Source organism: Canis lupus, chromosome 32, assembly GCF_048164855.1.
Source record: "Canis lupus baileyi chromosome 32, mCanLup2.hap1, whole genome shotgun sequence".
Taxonomy (NCBI): domain Eukaryota; kingdom Metazoa; phylum Chordata; class Mammalia; order Carnivora; family Canidae; genus Canis; species Canis lupus.
The window spans coordinates 20,553,128-20,573,139 of NC_132869.1; the positions used below are offsets into that span (position 1 = coordinate 20,553,128).

The window sequence follows — 20,012 nt, forward strand, 5'->3', positions numbered from 1 at the left end:
TCTATCTATAGTATCATGTCATCTACAAAGAGTAAAATTTTTACTTCCTCCTTGCTGATTTAGACACTTTTCATTTCTTTTTGTTGTCTGATTACCATGGCTAGGACTTTCTGTATTATGTTGAATAAAAGAGGTGAGAGTGGACATCCTTGTTTTGTTCCCAATTTTAGAGGGAAATCTCAGTTTTTTACCATTGTTGTTACCTATGAGTTTTTCATATATGGGCTTTACTATGTTTCCTCTAAACCTACTTTGTTAGGGTTTTCATCATGAGTGGATGTTACACTTTATCAAATGCTTTTTTTGCATATACTGAAGTGGTCACAAGGTTTCTGTCCATTCTCTTTTTGACGTCATGTATCACATTGATTTGTGAATATTGAACCCCCCTTACATCCTAGGAATAAAACCCATTTTATCATGGTGAATCATTGTTTTAATATATTGTTAGATTCCATTTGCTAATATTTTCTCAAAGATTTTTGGATCTGCATTCTTCAGAGATATTGGCCTGTAGTTCTCTTTATTTGTAGTGTCCTTTATCGGATTTTGGCATCAGCATGATGCTGGCCTCACAGAATGAATTTGAAAGCTTTCCTTCCTCTTGTATTTTTTGGAATAGTTTGAGAAAAATAGGTTTTAACTGTCTTTTAAATGTTTGGTAGAATTCACCTATGAGGACATCGGTCCTCAACTTTTGTTTGGGAGTTTTTTGATTACCAATTCAACTTCATTGTTGGTAATCAGTCTGTTCAAATTTTCTGTTTCATCCTGCTTCAGTTCTGGTAGGTTATATGTTACTAGGAATTCATTTCTTCCAGGTTGTCTAATTTGCTGGCATATAAATGCTCATAACATTCTCTTATAGTTCTTTTTATTTCTGTGGTTTTTTTTTTTTTTTTTTTTACCACCATTTCTGGTTTTGTTCAGGTTTTCTTTCTTTCTTTCCTTCTCTTCTTTTTTTTTTTTTTTTTTTTAATGAGTCTGGTTAAACATTTAGCTATTTTGTTGATCCTTTTAAAAAAACCAGCTCCTGGGGATCTCTGGGTGGCTCAGCAGAAGCTCTTTGCCTGTTGTAGGCTATGTTTGGCCCCTGGCTGGGTGGGTTGTATATTAATAAGGTGTGTGCCATATTGGAAAATGAGACCAAAGTGTGGGGCAGGGAGGTGGGGCTTGGTGTAAGCAAGTTAGGCAGTGAGTGTCATGGTTTCTGTAGGTGACCGTGTGTCTGTGCTGAGGGGGTAGGGCAGGGAAATGGTGCATGCCAGCTCCTTTGTTCCTGGAGGAGTCTCCTTGTGCTCCCTGCCTCTTGGAACCACACTCTGAGATGAGTAAGTCACTCTCCCTCCCTTCTGCTCTACGCCTTTTTCAATCTGCTGCGTCCATGTTGGATTTTCACTGGCTGTTTATTGTGTTGTCCCTTTAAATGCGGGGACTCACCCAGAGCCCAAAGCCAAGCCTGAGTTTTAAAATTCCAGGCTTTAAGTCCCATGGGTTATTAAGAACTTAAGAATTGGCCCCTGTTGCCTTCAGAGCTAAGTGTAATGGGGATCTGTCTTCTAGTGTGATAGGCTGTTTATCAGCCTTCTGTGCTCCACCAGTTCTCTCCAGACCACGAATGGCCATGGTCTGTTTCCCTTCCAAACAGCATCTTTGCCCTTCCTACCTTCTTTGATGTGGTCTCCTCTCTACTTTTAGTTGTGGAGTTTGTTTTGCCAGTCTTCAGGTCATGTTCTGGATTATTTACACTGATGTGAACGTTACATAGCTGTATCCATGGGATGAAGTGAGCTTTGGGTCCTCCTTCTCCACCATCTTCCCTTAGGTTGTAAGCCTTTATTTCTTTAATTATATATTTTTTACTCCTATGTAGGAACCCCAGGATGCATATATTGGGCTTTTAATGGTTTTTCTTCAACTCACTGAGGCTGTTTACTTTCTTCTAATGTTTGTTTCTTTGGGGAGTTTCTATTGTTCTATTTTCACATTTAGTAATGTTTTCTTCTGCAGTGTGTAATCTGTGAATCCCATCCAGTGTATTTTTCATCTCAGATATTGTAGTCTGTAGTTCATTTCTAGAAGTTTTGATTTTTTAATGCTTTATTCTCTCCAGTCTAAAGCTTCTGAACATATAGTATACACTTATAATAACTATTTTAATATCCTTTACTATCACCTGTGTTATTTCTGGACTATTTTTTGATGGATTGAATTTTCTCCTCAGTAGGCTCATAGCCTACTTCTTTTCATGCTTGGTAATTTTTATTAAATGTCAAACATTATGAATTTTACCTTACTGGTTCTTTTTGTATTTCTGTAAAGATTCTGGAACTATATTTTGAGCTGCAATTAACTTGGAAATAGCTTAATTCTTTCCTTTTTAGGCTTCTTAGGTGACACTACTGCAGTGTTTAGTCTTTCGCTGATTTTTGTCCCATTAATGCAGCAAAACTCTTATTAGTACCTAACACCCTATGAATTATGAGGTTTCCTTTTCCTGACCACCAGTAGTTTCCTCCTACAGATGCACTGATTCATGTTCAGCTGAACACATGAAGAGGCACTTCTGCAGACCTCTCTCGTAGCCTTCTCAGTCCACTCTATCTTGTGCTCCCCCAGATGCCCAGTTCTATTTGGTAACTTGGAGAGACCATCAAGCTTTGCTGGCTTTCCTTCCTTGCTTGTGGCTTAGAAATTTTCTTCAGGTAGTAAGTTGGGACAGTAATAATGCTTACCTCTGTGGGATCCCTGTCCTTCACTGCCTGATGTCCCATATCTTGTTTTATATAATTTTTTTGTTTCAAGTAAGCAGGTAAATCTAGAGCTTCTTACTGCTTTGACAGTAGGAAGTTCTCTACCTCCTTTTAAATCTCTCTCTCAGAGCATTTAGGCTTGAAATCTCCTACCCTGAGGAGGAAGCGGGGGTCAGTTTTTCTTAGGGATTGGGGTAATAAAAATCTCACAAGCTTTTTCCCTCCAGCTCTTCTCATCATTGTGTATATTCACCTTTACTTTGGAGCAACACAGGAACCAAGACTCAGATTTGAGTTTTGAGTAGGAAGCAAGTCAAAGGTTTTTGTTTTGTTTTTGTCTGCTTTGGGTCCTAAGCTTTTGTGTCTATATAGCTTATGTTAAATAATCTCCCATGGAGTTCAAAGATCTAGTAGCCTAGCATTAGATATCTAGCATAGATTTCTGTCAGGGGCTTCAGGAATCTGTGGAGAAGACTTCCACATCTGTGGGGAATGTTTATAATATAATGTAGGATTAAGGGAGTGTGAACTCTGGAGTCAAACTAATTTAGAATCCCTGTACAACTGAGTTATAGTAATTCTCTAAGTCTCAACAATTTTTCATTTGAAAATAGGGATCTTAAAAATGCATTATCTCTAACAATAGATACAACCTCTCATAGGCTTGTTTTGGAAGTGAGATAATCTATGTAAGTAGCTTAGCCCAGGGCTAGTGTGTACAGTCAGTAATCCATAAATAATCATTTCCCTGGAGAAAATACCATCATAATTGCATCTCAATCTCCTCTAAAACTTCCAGTGGAACCCAAATATATAAGTATTCTAGGTATATAACATTGACTCATACAAATGTACCTTTTTATAAACTATATCCTGGCACAATAAAATTTTAGTTACAGACACAGTTGATAATGCTTATAAAAACACTTAAGTAGAACTTCCAGTTTCAGCCTGAATAAATAGAGCTTGGAAGTCATCATTCCTGTCCATATCTCAAGAAGAAAAGCACAGAATATAAAAATCAACACATTTTCTTAGATCCATTAGAGGATGTGAAAGCACAGGGGAAACTGCCACTCTAAAAACTGAAGAGACCTGCAAATACAGTGAATGACCACCTACTTCAAGTAGAAGCTGCCAGAGCCAGTTACTGGTAGGAAGACTTAAAAAGTAATTCCTGGAGGCTGAGTGTGGACCAGCTTAAGGGTTAAAGACTCCTGGAGCAAAGTCTTAAGGGACCCCACACTTGTGGGTTTTACCACCAGAAGCCCACCAACATATTAAGGTAAGTAGAGGAACAAGAATAAGAATTTTGTCCTACTTCTTTTCAGAAACCATGAGAGGAAGGAAGAGTGGAGTGAAATATTTAAAGTATTGGGGTGGGGGAGGGTGGAAATACCAACTTAGAATTCTATATCCAGTAAAGTTATCCCTTCCAAAGTGAAGAAAAGACTTTCTCAGATCAGTAAAAACTGGGACTCTTTTGCCAGTAGGCCTGTCTTCCAAGAAATGTTAAAAGAAGTTCTTCAGAGAGATCGAAAATTATGAGTCAGAAACAGATCTATATCAAGAATGAAAGAGCATTAAAGAAATGTGAAGGTAAAATGAAACTTTTATTTTCCATATTCATAATTGATCTAATAGATAACTGTTCAAAGTATAACAGTGGCAATATATTGGGATTATAGACAAGGAAAAGAAATGACAGCAATGTTATAGTAATGGGAGGGAGCAATTGGGAATACTGTGTCATAAGGTACCTGTACTACCTATGATGTGGTATAAGGTTACTTGAAAGTAGCTTAGGTTTTTTTTTTTTTTTTTTTTTTTTTTTTGAAAGATTTTATTTATTTATTCCCAGGTCTCCAGGATCATGCCCCGGGCTGAAGGTGGCCCTAAACCTCTGAGCCACCCAGTCCACAAGTGTGCAACTCTTGATCTTGGGTTTGTGAGATCAAGCCTCCAGCTGAGTGTAGATTACTTAAAAAAAAAAAAAAAAAAAAAACCTGTAGCTAGGTGAACTAAGAAAATAAAAGACATGAAAGTACTAATATTAGAAATGAGAAAAAAAAAAAAGAAATGAGACAGGGGTCATTATTGATCCCATGTATGTTAAAAGGAAAATATATATTAATAACCTATGCCCATATTTGATAATCTAAATGAAATGGACTAATTCTTTGAAAGATATGATTTACCAGAATTCACAAAATTAGAAGTATCTTTTTTTAAAGATTTTATTTAGTTTATTTGAAAGAGACAGAATAAGGTCGGGGAGAGGCAGATAGAGAGGTTATAGGAAGACTCCCTGCTGAGCAGGGAGCCCCATGCAGGACTTCATCCCAAAGACCCTGAGATCAGGGCCTTACAAGAAAAGTAACTTGGCAGCCTGGATGCCTCAGCGGTTTAGCGCCGCCTGCAGCCCAGGGCGTGATCCTGGAGACCTGGGATTGAGTCCCACGTCAGGCTCCCAGCATGGAGCCTGCTTCTCCCTCTGCTTGTCTCTCTGCCTCTCTCTCTCTGTGTCTCTCATGAATAAATAAATAAAATCTAAAAGAAAAAAAAAGTATCTTAAGAGGCTTATATCTATTAAATAAATAACTAACCTTCCAAAAGGAAAGCCTCAGGCTCAGAGAAGTTTCATTGGTAAATCTTACCAAGTATTTGAAGAAACAAGACCTATTTAAAATCTTTGAGAAAATGGAGGCAGAGCTACTTCCTAACTTGTCCTGTCTTAACCTAAATACCAAAACCAGCTAAAGGCATTACAAGACAGGAAAACTACAGACCAACTTCTTATTTTGCAGAGGCAAAAACCTTCAATAAAATATTCGCAAACTGAATCCAGAAATGCATACAAAGAATTATAAACCATGATTGAGATTTATTCTAGTTTTGTAAGTCTGGTTCAAGGTTTAAAAACCAATTAATGTAATCTGTCATATCAATAGACTAAAGAAGAAAAATCAGATTAATCAATAGGTGCAGAAAATGCTTCAAGAAAGATTTACTACAAAGCTACAGTAATCAAGACAGTGTGGTTCTGGCAAAAGGACAAATAGATCAGCAGAGTATCTATACAAATATAGTCAAATAATCTTTGACAAAGGAGCAAAGACAATTCAGTGGAGAAAAGTTAGCCTTTCCAAAGAATAGTGTGAGGACAATTGGACATTCAGGAGCAGAAAAATGAATCTAGACACAGGTCTTTAGCGACAGTTAATTCAAAAATGGATCATAGACCTAAATATAAAATGTAAAATTCTAGATGACGACAAAGCAGAAAATCTAGGTGACATTGTTTAGGTTTTTTTTTTTTTTAAATGGGTTTTTACACATAATTGCAAAAGCACAATCCATGAAAGCAAAGCATGAGTTAGAATTTATTAAAATTAAAAGCTTATGTTCTGGAAGACACCATTCAGGGAATGAAAAGCTAAGCCCCAGGCTGGAAGAAAATATTGGCTAAATAACATCTGATAAAATAATTTGGATTCTAGATACATGAAGAACTCTTAAAACTCAACAGGATAAGGGACACCTGGGTGGCTCAGGGCATGATCCCTGGGTCCTGGGATCGAGTCCTGAATCAGGCTCCCTGTGGGGAGCCTGCTTCTCCCTCTGCCTGTCTCTGTCTCTTTCTCTGTCTCTCTCATGAATAAATAAAATCTTAAAACAACAAGAAAACAAGGCTCAACAGTATGAGAACCACCCAATTAAAAAATGGGCAAAAGAGTTAAAAAGACCGCTCACCAAAGAAAATACACAGATGAAAAGATGTTTAAGAAAGGATGTTTAACATCCTATATCATTAGGGAATTGCAAATTCAAACAATAGATACCATTGTACGTCTTTGATAATGGGCTAAAATTCCCAAACACCTACCAAATGCTGATGAGGATGTCCAACAACAGGACTGCTCAGAATTCAGCAACTCAACAGAATTCACTCACTGCTGGTAGGAATACAAACTGGTGCAGTCACTTTGGAAAACAGTTTGGCAGTTTTTCACAGAGGTAAAAAGTTTTAATCTAAGATCAAAAAATGTCACCTAAGGTATTTACCCAACAGAGTTGAAAACTTATGTCTACACACAAGCCTCCAGGAACTTTACTGCATATTGCTCAGTGAAAGACCATCTGAAATGGCTGCATCATCTAGGATTCCAACCATAGGCCATTCTGGGAAAGGCAGTAGAGAGATCAGTGCTAGGGGTTGGGGGGACCTGGGGAGGAATGAATAGGTGAACATGGGACTTGCAGGGCCAAGAGACTATTCTGTATGATTCTGTAATGGATACATGATACATATATTTGCTAAAACCCACTGAAGTGTCAGCACAAAGGATGAAGCATAATATAATCCACAGACTTTAGCTAATGCATCAGTACTGGTTCCCTAGCAGTAACAAATTGTATCACACAAATGCAAAATGTTAGTAAGTGCAACTGAGGGGGAGGGGAAAAATAGAAATTCTAGTATTGGCTCACTTGTTTTTGTAAACCTAAAACTTTTTAAAATGTATTTAGAACTTTTTAAGACAAAATTATTGTGACACATGGCAGATTACTGTAAAGCAATGCTCAAAGAAGGTGGCAGCTACTGTAAAAATCTGAATTTCATTTCAAAATTCTATTCTCATGCAGACTGGTACTACAGTGTAACAGTACAAAGATGGAGGAGATGCAACATGCACTGGTTACTACGTACTAAACTGTGGTAAGTCTACGTCTATATTTGCAATTTTTGTCAAATTTGTGTTTCCATGCTTTCAGACCTCCTTTCCTCGCAGTGACTCCACCTAAACACTATTCCCAGCTCAGCGCCTTCACCAGTGTCAGCCCTAAAATCAGCATTTGATTCAATAAATGAGAAAAGGTACCATCACATTAGTTCTTCCCCAACTAAGCCTCAATGCTGAGTGCCTGCTGTCTGGCTCACCACTGCATCCTGTTGCCTAGAGTGGCTTCTGCTACAGGAAGTACTCAGGATCTGTGAATAAATGAACGGCCTAGCAGCTTAATTCTTTTAACAGTTAAATATTTATTCAAATTTAAAATAAGTAGTTAAAAATACTATCAAAGAACACCAGACCAAACTAAGGTAAAACTCTAACAAATAACATTTATTTTTCTTTTACATAAGTATTTCACAGCCCAAACATCACATCGCCTTCAGAGAAAGGTACTTTTATGCCATTATATTTTACTATTTACCACACAGGCATTAAACATTCTCATTAACATGATGAGACAATTTGCTGGTAAACATTTAAACACACAGACATTGGTTTCAATATCAAGAACATTTTTTTGGTCATAACCAAGGAGGTACATCAAAATATGACAACATTGGCTAATAATTTATAAGCAAATAATATTTTAACTCTGCATAGTTTATACAATAGGCTGTGGTAATAAATAATATCACCGATCTCATCAACTATTAACTGGCCACAAAAAGCCTAACATTCATTTAAATTATGATATGAAATGCTCTATTGGTGTAGTTTCAACATAGCCTTAAATTTTGTGGGTGTTTAACCCTGAAAGAAAAAGTACTCAACTGGTATGCTGGTCAACTACAAATACGTCATGTTCACGTATTACATTCCTAACATGAAGGCAGATATTTAAATAGAAAAACTAGCAGTCCAAAAAATGTGAGTGTGCAAATTGTAAGGAAAACATTGCATTTAAATTTGCACTCAATTGCAAGGTACAGTACTAGCTCAGTATAAACACTAACAGGAAAAATAATCAGCAGGAAAGAATGGAAATGACCTCTCCCAGCAGAGAACTAGTCACTCACGCTGCACCACAGCTTAGAAAGTGTTTCTGGTGACCTAGAGCATCTCACACCTTGTGACTATCCTTCACTGAACACAGGAGCCTGCAGGCATGCTTCCATCAGTGGTAAGACTAGGAAGAAAAACCTGAATCAGCAACACTTTCTTCCTTAATTTGGTATAAAGGTTCTTCCCATTATAACTTACTAACATGCTAATTTCTAACCTCAAATGTTCTCTGAATCAGGCTTGCTAAATGCTGTAAAGAATAGCTACCCTTCATACAACACTAGGGTTTTTTGTTTTTAAGTATGTCAGCATGATAACAAGGTACATGCACGGTCACTCTACCAGCCTGTATGGGCAATGCTCAGCTTGGATCAGTTTCAAATTCTACACAGAGATTCTCTGTATTGTTTCCAGTGTGTGAACAGCTGCTTGGAAAGCAGAAATGCCTATCAGTTACTACAGTGTATTTAAACTGAAATGTTTATAAAAATAAAGCCCCAATCGTTAAGTCTACAGAATGTCAAGGATTCTGTTGGGGATGTTAAAAGCATTGGGCAAAACCCTCGTTTTGAGCGTGCCATCTGCCCCACAGGAGAAGATCCGGTTGCCTGGGATGATGTCAATCTGCATGACTCCGGCTCCGAGGTTTCTGAAGATGGACTGCTTAGCATGTTCATTTTTGAATGAATGAATCAGGCCATGGCCTGTCAATCTCCAAACCTAGTTTAAAAGAGTAAAAGTACCAAGTGTACGTCATTAAAAAGAGAAAGAAAAAGACCAAAAGCAAAAACATGGCCTTCACTTCTATTGCCCTGGAACTGGCCTAACTTTCTAGTCCACTGCCTCTCTCCTAACAGCCCCTGGCCCGGGGGGGGGGGGGGGGGGAAGTGATCCATTTACTGTTCTTACCTTTCACTGTCTCTTCACATTCTCTTGTAGTTTCATATTAACTACAGATACTCCCCTCTTAATTCAGTTAGATATTTAAGTTAACTAAATGCATGGCTAATGTCAAGGGAAGCCCTGGGGCAATAGAGGAAGAAACATACCACCGTCTCATTTCCCCAGAAACCTCACCTCAACTGTACAAAACAAAGATGATACTAAGGGCAGAATGTGGGAAAGAGAGGAGGGTCTGAGGAGCCAAAAGAGCATTGCAAAAAATCCTATGCATTAACTTATTCTTTACTCAAAATAGACTTCTTCAAAGCTTTTCAGTGACCTAATAAGCTTGACTGTCTGGTTTTCCAGACCCTTACCGTTTAAAAAGAACTCCACAGTACTAAGCGAGGAAAGGTGTCAAGAGACCTTCAATATCTCTGCAAAGCATCATTTTACAGTCTCATTTCAAGGACTGCAGGGGGGCTGCTGCTCCCCAATCTTGACAGCAGCATGTACAAATAACACTTAGCACATGCCACCTCCTGTACTGACTCACCTTTATGTTACCTTCTGCCGAACCTGTAGTAAAATATTCCTCACAGGGATCCAGAGCCAGAGCCTTAATAGCTGAGTCATGTGCCTGGAAGGTGTGAATCAGTTGTCTTTGCCTGATGTCAAAAATGCAGACATAGCCTTTCCTGCCTCCAGAGATGAGGAGTTGCTGTTTTGGCGCATACTGGAGTACCGTGGCACCATGATCGTGGCATGTGAAGCCTGAAGGAGGAAACATAAGAAGTCTTCCCAAATAATTTCTATCCTGACAATTCTGGTAATGTTTAAATGCACATTTAGATAATACAGAAACTACTGACAAATTTTTCATTTCAATTTCTATAATCATGATCCAAGAATTTAAAAAAGATCCCAAGCAGGGACAGAAAAAATGTTCTTATCTGTAACCTCAATATGAAAACACATGCAGGGAGTTTAAATGTTAAGCCCAAACTAAGTTACACTGCCTTGTAAGAAGCCTGTAGAAGCAAAACCTGTAGAGGAGACCAAGCTTCTCTGTGATCCACTCAGCCACCACATTAATCCCCACCATGACAAGAATCTACTGTATCCTAGTTCCTGCCCATACAGACTCATTGCAAGTTGTTGTCAGGTAAGTAACAAACTCAACTACAGTTGTGTGAAAATGACCAGCTACAAGATAAGGAGTTAGCTTTCCCAGGATTCTCTGCATTTTAATATAATTAAAGCCTTAAACCAGTATGTGGTAAATCTTTAAGAACTGTTAATTATTCACAGAAAAAAAAATCTGCAATCATGGGGCACCTGAGTGGCTCAGTTAAGCAACTGCCTTCGGCTCAGGTTATGACCCCGGGGCCCTAGGATGGAGCCCCACGTTGGGCTCTCTGTTCAGTAGGGAGTGTGCTTCTCCCTTTCCCTCTGTTTGCGCTCTCACTCTCTCAAATAAAACGTTTAAAAACTGCAAAGAGATAAAACAGAAACAACTATACTTTCAAAATGTCTATCCATATAAAAAAAGACTGAAAAATCTTTCTTTAAAAGAATCCACCTAGCTATGTTTAGCCCAAATATACTGGAACATGGGGCCTTCTCTCAACAGTATCATGTGAGAAAGGGATCTTTAAGGCACCAATTGGGAAAACTGTCTTAAAAGGAATAAAAGGAATAATACTTAATAATACTTAAATGGCATTCTTCATATTTCTTGTTCTTATAAGGTTAAAATATTTCCTTTCTATTGAGCCCAAATACTTTGCAACTAATTCCTAAAAAGCCTTGTAGTAGCACCAATCTCCATACCATATTTTCTAAATGGAACACAAAACAAAGACTATTCTATGCTAGCTGGGTATTTACCTCAGCGAGATAGCCAGATACTCATTTACGACACACAAAAAACAAAACACTGGTTAGAGTAAAACCAGGAAAGCATTCCTTCATATTGTATTAAAAAAATGATCACAGACCTTAACTCACTTACCATGAATGAGGCTGTTTCCAGGTGATATCAGTGTGTCCCAGAGGCAAACGTTTCTTAAAGAGAGAACACAACGATTCATGATGTGCTTTTTGTTACTGGTTTTTACTCATTGCATCCTACTACCTCTTTTGTTTATACTTATTTATTAAGCAACTAGGACAGGGGAAGAAGCTGGGGATATGTCTAAGAGTTTATCTTTTCTGAACCACACAGTCCTGTCTCACATTGTCCCACATGTCTCTGCCATCTCGTCCCCAACCCCTCAACTTTTCCATTACCACTCAAGGGAAAGAGACACAATTTCCTGGGAAGGGATGCTTCTGAGCCCCAGGGGTTACCACTGCCAGGAAATTAGAGGTATTATTCATGGCATATGTTGCCAATGAAATGAAAGCAGTGTCAGGTCAAAGAAACATACTGAGCATCAATGATGGCTACAGAGTCTCAAGAACCTGACAGGAAGGGGAAAAAAAAAAAAAAAAGCTTTTAACATAATCACATATGCTTATTGAAAGCCTACCTTAGGAGTATTTGCTTTTCTCTTTTTGGTAAGGAAAACTACTAAGAATTATGCAACAAAGTTTTTATATTCCTGAGATGGAAAAACCTTTCTAGGTAAAAAAAAAAAAATCCATATTTTGTAGCAAGAATACCTTTCTGCTTAAAATGTGCTTATTTCTTATTATGCTTCTGTCAACTTACCTATTGTCATTGGACTGTCCAGATGTGGCAACTAGACTTGAAGAGGTAATAAATGCAAAGTCACTTGTGGCTTTACTGTGGCACTGCCAACTCTACAAGAAACAAAGTACAAATGATGTTACCTAAAAGTCCAAGATATTCCAGTATCGCACAAACACACAATTCTGCTAGTAGTATATGCATGAAGTAAGAACAGTTGTTAAAAACCTAGAATAAAGAATAAGTGATAAAAGAAATTACCTATTATTTGCATATTTAGCTAATATCCAATAATATTTTAAAATTGGAAGAGTTGGTAAAAATATAGAATTAAAGGGCTTTTCTTTAGATTATCTAGCAAAGGAACAGGATGAACTTAACCAAGCCATTTCATTACATTAAGGGCCCAGTCAAACTCAGTGTTAATAATCTCAAATACATTTAATAAACTTTCCATAATAACCTGTATCATAATAAACAATAATAACCCAAGGAGGGAAACTCCTACATGCCCCTCTAGTAGTCTGAGACTACAATGTGAAGAACTCAAGTCATATTAATTTTGTAACCTAAATGCAAATATTCACCCTTTATTACCACCTCCACATTCCTGCCCTCGCCTTCCCTTCCACGTGAGGATTTTTAGCAATAATAAAATCAAGGTCAAAAGAGGTCCTGCAAATAATCTGCAGGCTTATGGCTGCCCACAACCACTCCTAAGGATATTCCAAGCACCAGGGGAAATGATTTACTGAGCCAGTCATGAGTTTTCTTGTTAGATCAGGTGAATGAATACAAATTTGGAGGCAAAGACTCAGGGGGGTGTCCAGGTATTTAAAAGAGACATTATTCTGTTTGTAATTATCATGGTATTAATCTGAGTGAAGGCAAAAGGATAGATTCAAGATTACTTCCAATTATGTAAAGCCTTTATGAGAGTGTACAGGGTACTAATTTAAGAGAAATATCTTGTCTCATCTACATAATTAAAAACATATATATAGTCTAGAAAAGAAAATTAAAATATATATGAAGCCAGAAGTTCTGCACAAGATAGCACTACCTCCCACCCTTCCTATTATACCGGAGCCCCCACCAAGCAAAGATATATTTGTCTGCATCACCAAATGTTTCAATATGGTTTGGATTAATGAATGAAATGCCCTCTTGGGATTGGTTAATTTATAACCAGTAAGAAAAATTTGGGAGCAAATTAGAATACACAGAACCTGTTAGAATTTTATAGTGATTCATTTTCGATACTATATTAGAAATCTATCAATAAGTTAGAGTTTTCAAAAAAGCCTCTATGTTCTCTGGGAGTGCTGAGTGATACTTACCATGTAAGGTTTAGGATTTGATGCAGTTTGGTTTACTTGCCAGATACTCAGAAAACCCTCTCCATCTGCAACACCACACTATAAGAATGGCATAAATATTAAACACAGCTTCTTAGTAAGCATATTGGAGGCAAAATCATTGATGAAGAGTCACTCAAACATCACTTAACGTCCTGCCAACACCTATTTCTATTACTGTAGTTCCCAAGAAAGTCAGGCCCTATAAATATCCTGCAACCTTTTAAGTGTTTTTCTGTACCCATTTCATTTTCCTCCAAACATCTCTAAGATAATTTAGTAAGAAACTGGAAGGTTTCTCTCAGGTGCTTGACTGTGCTTATAGGTACCACCAACACACTCAACAGAAAGAGTTCTTTACCTTCATAGTATTTAATATCTTTAAGTGGATGATTGAGCCATACAGAATTTTGAAGAGCTGTGCTTTATTGGGAGCCAAGGGTGTATTTAAGCAGACACCAATAAACTGCCTGCCCAGCATAAATCCAGATCACTGAATTGGTTTTTAGATGTAGTGTTACTAACCATATACTCATAAATATATTTTTCACATGAATTAAGCAGTAAGTCTCAAGAACCAACCTTGTTGCCTTGTGAATTAAAATATAACCTGGTAACTCTTGCGTTGCCAGCTTGGCGGAAACAGACAAGTTGCTGAGGTCGTGTCCATTCAAACATTCGTACACTACCATCCTGAGCACCTGTAAGATCTGAAACACAAAAGGAAAAGCACAATATATGAAAAAGCTACAGGAGTTCCAATATTTCCCATTCTATAAATGAACTTCAAAACGACAGAGGCCTATACAATGCCTTGGATCATAAATAGAACACCTACAGTACTGATGGACCGGGTGGGACGTCATTCTCTTAACGTTATGTAGATTCCTTTTCATAAGCTATAAAAGAAGATAAAAAATTCATTTTGTGCATCATAGAATAGATAATAATACACTTCAGGCCAACTCCAATTCTCATAATCTTTATGCTCTTACAATTCGATTATTACTCACACATGCCCTGTTGTAGGTTTTTGGAACCACTTCACATTTGACATCTGTCCAAACAGGCTGCAGAACCAGTCACTTACTGGCATAGCCCTGGCCTCTATGGACTGGGCAGATACCAAGCAGCTTCACCGAGTGACAAAGGGAACTCTCCTCCAAGTGCCCTCCCTGAGGACAATCAGGAGTATCTCTAGAGTCTTCAGAACATGACAGTGGGACCCCTTCAGCTACAGTGACTAACAACAACATTATAGATACATTTTTCAAACACCTGTAGTAGACACAACTCCTCTTTCTCTGCTTTACCACTTGGTGCCTCTCAGTTTGCTCATCTATAAAATAAAATGATAATGGGAGATAATAAAAGCACCTACCACCTAGGGTTGTTGTGAGGGAAAGCATGCACCTGACACAGTCACGCTATCTTAGCTATTATTATGATGGGGTTATAACGAGTCACTGCCCCTGATCTTTAGGATCATTCCTAAGTCAAAGTGATTTCAACTTATTTTTGAGTCCATATCCAGAAACCATACCTAATAGTAAAAAAAAAAAACATACCACACTAGCTCCAGTGCTAGTCTGTCCACTGCCCAGCCATGGCAGAGATGAAGGTGGATGCACCTGACTTGCTGAATAGGATGTTGCACTGGGTTGATAAAGAGTTGTAGTGGAACCACGATAATCAATATCATCTGAACTGTGAAAAATATTCGTGTGTTACTGTGAAAGTTCCATTTTCTCTTAAACACAAATTCCAATTACAGGACTGCTTATGTACCCAATAGAACAGTCTTTACTTATAGAGAATGAAAAAATATCCATAAGAAAAACTTAGCTGTAGTTTCTATTCAAAGGCAATTTTAAATTTTAGTACTAGTTCACTTTTTTCTCTTAAGACAAAATGTATAGATCTAATGTTCTTCAGGGGCAATTTTACTGCTGTACAGGCTGGAACAAATGTTTGTTTTCAAGGATTTAACACAAGCATTCTTTTTATCATGTATGGGAAAAGATTATAAGGTCTCTTCAAATACAGGTATCCCATGCATCAAATTCATACATTTTAAAGAAATCTGAGTTTTAAGATTTCAAGTATTAGTAATCATCACATAAAAATGTTAAAGCAAATTTTATGATGGATTGTATCATATTACATGGTTACATCAATTCTGAAGCAGGAAACTGAAACCTAGTAATATTATATGCTAACAAAACAGAAAACCTAACAAAACAAGGTGAGAGGCTACGATGCACCATTCTCAAGCACATAAAATGTCCAAGAATCTGGATAAAAGCAAGAGGGAAGACAGATATGGAAGAGGAACCCCAAAATAGGAAAGTATTGCGAGATACTGTTGGTGCAGTACCCACAGCTTTACTGAAAAGCAGAGTTGGGGATCCCTGGGTGGCGCAGCGGTTTGGCGCCTGCCTTTGGCCCAGGGCGTGATCCTGGAGACTGGGGATCGAATCCCATGTCGGGCTCCCTTCATGGAGCCTGCTTCTCCCTCTGCCTATGTCTCTGCCTCTCTCTCTCTCTCTCTCTCTCTGTGATGACTATCATAAATAAATAAAAATTTTTAAAAAATGAAAAGCAGAGTTGTCTACATTTTTATCTGTAAAAAAGGTATGTTTATCAGGTAATAATCAAGAAAAAAGTGATAATTACTCAGTAAATGTGACTTATCAGTCTAATTAATATGTTGTTGGATTCTGCTATTTACTTTAGTTATCTGATTGGGATAACTAAATCAGCCAAATCAGCCAAATTTACTGAATAGTATGTAATTCCTGACATTTCTTTGAGCTTAAATGTCAATGTTGTAATTACTGGCATTAGGCTTTGGTGTTCATGATTATTCTGACTCCAAAACTATGAATACTTCCATGTCTGATGGAAGAAGTATGGGTAATTTGTTAATTGATGTAAGAAGAGCCTTTTATTGGCAGCTAAACAAATTATATGTTTGTCTCCTACCTAAATAAAGGAAGAGACATATATACTTTTCAAGATAATTCAAATCATATGCATAATGATTTAAGGGGTTCTTTTTTTTTTTTTTAATTTTTATTTATTTATGATAGTCACAGAGAGAGAGAGAGAGAGGCAGAGACACAGGCAGAGGGAGAAGCAGGCTCCATGCCCCGGGAGCCTGATGTGGGATTCGATCCCGGGTCTCCAGGATCGCGCCCTGGGCCAAAGGCAGGCACTAAACCGCTGTGCCACCCAGGGATCCCCAAGGGGTTCTTTTTTAAGAAAGCCTCATTTTAAATGGACTACACAAGACAGACTAACCTTTTGGATTCCCTGTCATACTCTTCTCCAATCCATATGTATGACTGACAGGCCAAAAGAGAAGTAACATCGAGTTCTTGTACATCATGTGTTGAAGCCAAGACAATTTCATTACAGTTCGCCTGTAGAGCAGTCAATAATTAAAGCAATTTCACTTAAAAAAAAAAGTACAATCTTTATAATGATTTTAATTTTACCTTATTAATGGAAAATGCCATGATCATATCCGATTCCTTATGAATGATTTTCGCTTTTCCACCTGGATAGCCCAGATCAGCTTCAACCTACAAAATGTTTATTGGCAGTTTCAGTTGTCATACAGCAACATGTGACACACACACATATTCCACAAAAATTAAAAGAAGGGTACGAAGAAAATGTAATAGCAGCAGGAAGAAGAAAGGAATTTTAGTATGTTGAGAATTAGCTTTGGAATTAGCTTAAATTCTCTGATGCCCTGTTATTACCCCGATTATAAAGATTTCCATCGTGATGAGAGATAGCTAGCATACTTTTCATTAGTATTTGTAACAGCAATATACCGCTCGCATCTCTTCCAAAAGCATGCAGATACTGCAGTAAGAATGTGAATACATCAAGAGGCAAAGAGTGGAGGAGAAAGAGGGTAAGTCAAAGGAGTCATATGAGAAATTAAACATTTTAAAAATAGGATATTAAGATAGGAATAAGTAAAAGCTGTAAAGAACAGTTAGAAAAGGATAAAAGAGACTGATGAGAAGGTGCACTGGCTTAGGGTCAAAGGTGACAGGAAGGAAAGAAGATGCAGAATCAAGGAGGAAAGATAAAACAACCATGTTTGAGAACAGACTGGCAAGGTGAACATGTGAAGATGGAACAGGAAGAAGGAAAGAGAAGCACCAATGCTTAGGAAGAACAAGTCGGAAACAGTGGTGTATTTCCTAACCTATGCCACTGACGTGTATGGGAGCAATGAGTACTCTGATTAGCCAACATGGTTAGTACTAGAGATGAAGGTTAGCTCCTTGAACATTGAGAATGAGCTAAATACAAGAGCATGGAACACTACCTTGCTGCGGTAATCTTCTGCTACGTAGTTTTGTTTGACCTGTTCCACATGTTCTTCTACAGACTAAATAACACCACACCGTCACAAATACAAAACACATGCGTGAAATGAAATTACAAAGAGAATGAAAAATTTCAAACTAAAATGGTCAATCCATAACTTAAAGATGGTAAAATGAATTTGTAAACTTTCCTTTTTAAAGCACAAAATCAAGAAAGAAAAACTGAGTAAAACACAATGTCATCAGATGAACACAACACAAAGCAAAACAAGCAAAATTAAAATTAATGTGACTACTACATATATAAAAGGCTGTGTTTCAAAATAGAAATGAGTTATTTGCATACCAGTTATGTAACGTAAAATACTATCTTAAGCTACAATCTCTAAAATAAAACCTACCTGAATGAGAAGTTGCATTCTATACTACATAAATATAAATCCCTATCCTACAGGCTATTTCAAGTACAAATTAAAACTATTTCTGAACACAGATTCAAAGTAATCATAATCATTCACTCATACTCATAAGAAATATATCCACGAAGGAGGAGTCAGGGATTAGAATTCCCATCAGTTATTTACTATAATCGAATTTTTCTCCTTGTAAGTAAAGAAATGTTTAATTAAATGGGGCACAGGAAAGAAATCACATAAAGATCTTGCTCTTGGTTGATGAAGGATGGCTACAATCAGAAATAACAGTTCTGCTCTGCTGTGGAAACCTGTGAAGGTTTGATCAGAGCAACACACTCCTCCTAATACCTTTATAGAAGTGGCTGCTTCACTTTTAGTCAAAAGGGCCAAATTCTCTTTGCATGCCTTCAGCAATCTAAGGGCTGCTGCAATGGACAATGACAAAAAAGTAAATGTGTGCAAGGCCCAATCAGCAAAAGCCAAACTGCTGAAGAACCTGTTTGCCTTTAATCAAGTAGTTGAGTTTGCAATATTTATTGATTTCACAAAAAATTGTCTTACAGAATATTCTTCTTTAATATACTGTATGAGTAAAAGTATCTTCTGATGAATATATCTAAAATATCAGCATTTCGCAGATTAATTTTCTTTCTTTTTTTTTGCAGGTTAATTTTCTAAGTAATTTTTTAAAATAAGGCAACATTTTAGAACTTTTAGGATTAGTTTGTCAATTCACTGAATTTATCAAATTAATGAGTACCAAAATCCTATTTAACAATTTAAAAAAATAAACCACTCTTACTAGATAGTTTTGATAAATGTTCCATATTTCTGAGCTTAGTGACCAGTTTTTATTTTGTCTTAACAGCTTTAACATTTTTTCAATTTTTTTCCTTAATGAAAGCAAATTTTTAGCAGATCTGTGCTGTTCAGTACAATAGCCACTGACCATATATGACCATTTACATTTAAATTAAAGTCAAGTCACACTAGCCACATTTCAAGTGCTCACTATATATGGCTGCTAACTACTATATTGTATAGAACAGATAGAAATTTCCATTATCACAGAAAGTTCAATTGGATAACACTGGACAAGACAGTAATTCCTTTCAATAATTTGAAATTGAAAAGGTACAAAAGGGTCTATGATAAAAATTCTTCCTCCCGTCCAAACTCTTACCATCTACCTCCCAACTGTGGAGCCAACCAATGCTTACACAGCATTTTAAGAAATGTTCAATTTATCTGTATCCCATCTCCCTCTTCATAGAGACCCTCTGCTGGTAGAAAATTTGAAGAGAACACACAGCGTGGACTGCTGATCCCAAGAACACAGAGATTAAGAGGCAGAAAGAGGGAGAAGCTTAAAGAAGACAGAAACCTGAAAGGACAGGTCTGATCCTGAAGAACAAGACTGAGGGTCCCAGCAGTCTAGACCCCTGGCTTCCCACTGTATTCCAAAGCTCTGACAATCCAACCAAATCACTGCTACAAACCTTATGAATAATAAAGTATATTTTCAATGAGTCATTATATTTAATAATTTGAAGAACTAAACACTCAAAAAAATAGATCCTTCAGTATATTGGCTTTCTGGAAATAACATATCTTTTATGTTAAATCTATTTCTTAGATTTCTAGATCTTATTTTACAGAATTTGTACCCAGCATCATATAGGAAATACTGTAACAGTGGACTGAATAAAAGAGGCGAAGAATTTGGCTCTGTGATTTCCCTGACAAACCCTACACACC

At 37.2% G+C, this 20,012-nt stretch overlaps 1 protein-coding gene and 2 long non-coding RNA genes across 8 annotated transcripts in view; 2 read left to right on the forward strand and 1 right to left on the reverse strand.

Moving 5' to 3' along the window:
• Window positions 1-994: 994 nt before the first annotated feature.
• Window positions 995-9,341, forward strand: LOC140622791 (uncharacterized). 3 transcript variants are annotated; one of them, XR_012022455.1, is made up of 5 exons: window positions 995-1,331; window positions 3,792-4,038; window positions 4,247-4,352; window positions 7,401-7,473; window positions 9,144-9,341. It is a non-coding gene; the product is annotated as an uncharacterized lncRNA (long non-coding RNA). The 3 variants fall into 3 exon arrangements; XR_012022454.1 differs by having other exon boundaries at window positions 996-1,331; window positions 4,244-4,352; XR_012022453.1 differs by lacking the exon at window positions 3,792-4,038 and having other exon boundaries at window positions 1,017-1,331; window positions 4,244-4,352.
• The window catches only part of DMXL2 (Dmx like 2), a 152,571-nt gene continuing 140,417 nt past the window's right edge, over window positions 7,859-20,012 (reverse strand). For 2 of the 4 annotated variants that reach the window (XM_072808511.1, XM_072808510.1), the window contains exons 34-44: window positions 17,838-17,900; window positions 16,987-17,073; window positions 16,790-16,911; window positions 15,055-15,193; window positions 14,325-14,385; window positions 14,069-14,196; window positions 13,469-13,546; window positions 12,150-12,241; window positions 11,448-11,500; window positions 9,990-10,207; window positions 7,859-9,271 (exon numbers count right to left, since the gene is read on the reverse strand). In XM_072808511.1, coding sequence (XP_072664612.1) covers window positions 9,062-9,271; window positions 9,990-10,207; window positions 11,448-11,500; window positions 12,150-12,241; window positions 13,469-13,546; window positions 14,069-14,196; window positions 14,325-14,385; window positions 15,055-15,193; window positions 16,790-16,911; window positions 16,987-17,073; window positions 17,838-17,900 — 1,251 coding nt within the window. In that variant the 3' untranslated portion in view covers window positions 7,859-9,061. The remainder of the gene's footprint in view (window positions 9,272-9,989; window positions 10,208-11,447; window positions 11,501-12,149; window positions 12,242-13,468; window positions 13,547-14,068; window positions 14,197-14,324; window positions 14,386-15,054; window positions 15,194-16,789; window positions 16,912-16,986; window positions 17,074-17,837; window positions 17,901-20,012) is intronic. The other 2 variants (XM_072808513.1, XM_072808512.1) reach the window with 1 other exon arrangement.
• LOC140622796 (uncharacterized) lies at window positions 9,425-19,979 on the forward strand. Its single transcript, XR_012022460.1, has 2 exons — window positions 9,425-10,262; window positions 19,528-19,979. It is a non-coding gene; the product is annotated as an uncharacterized lncRNA (long non-coding RNA).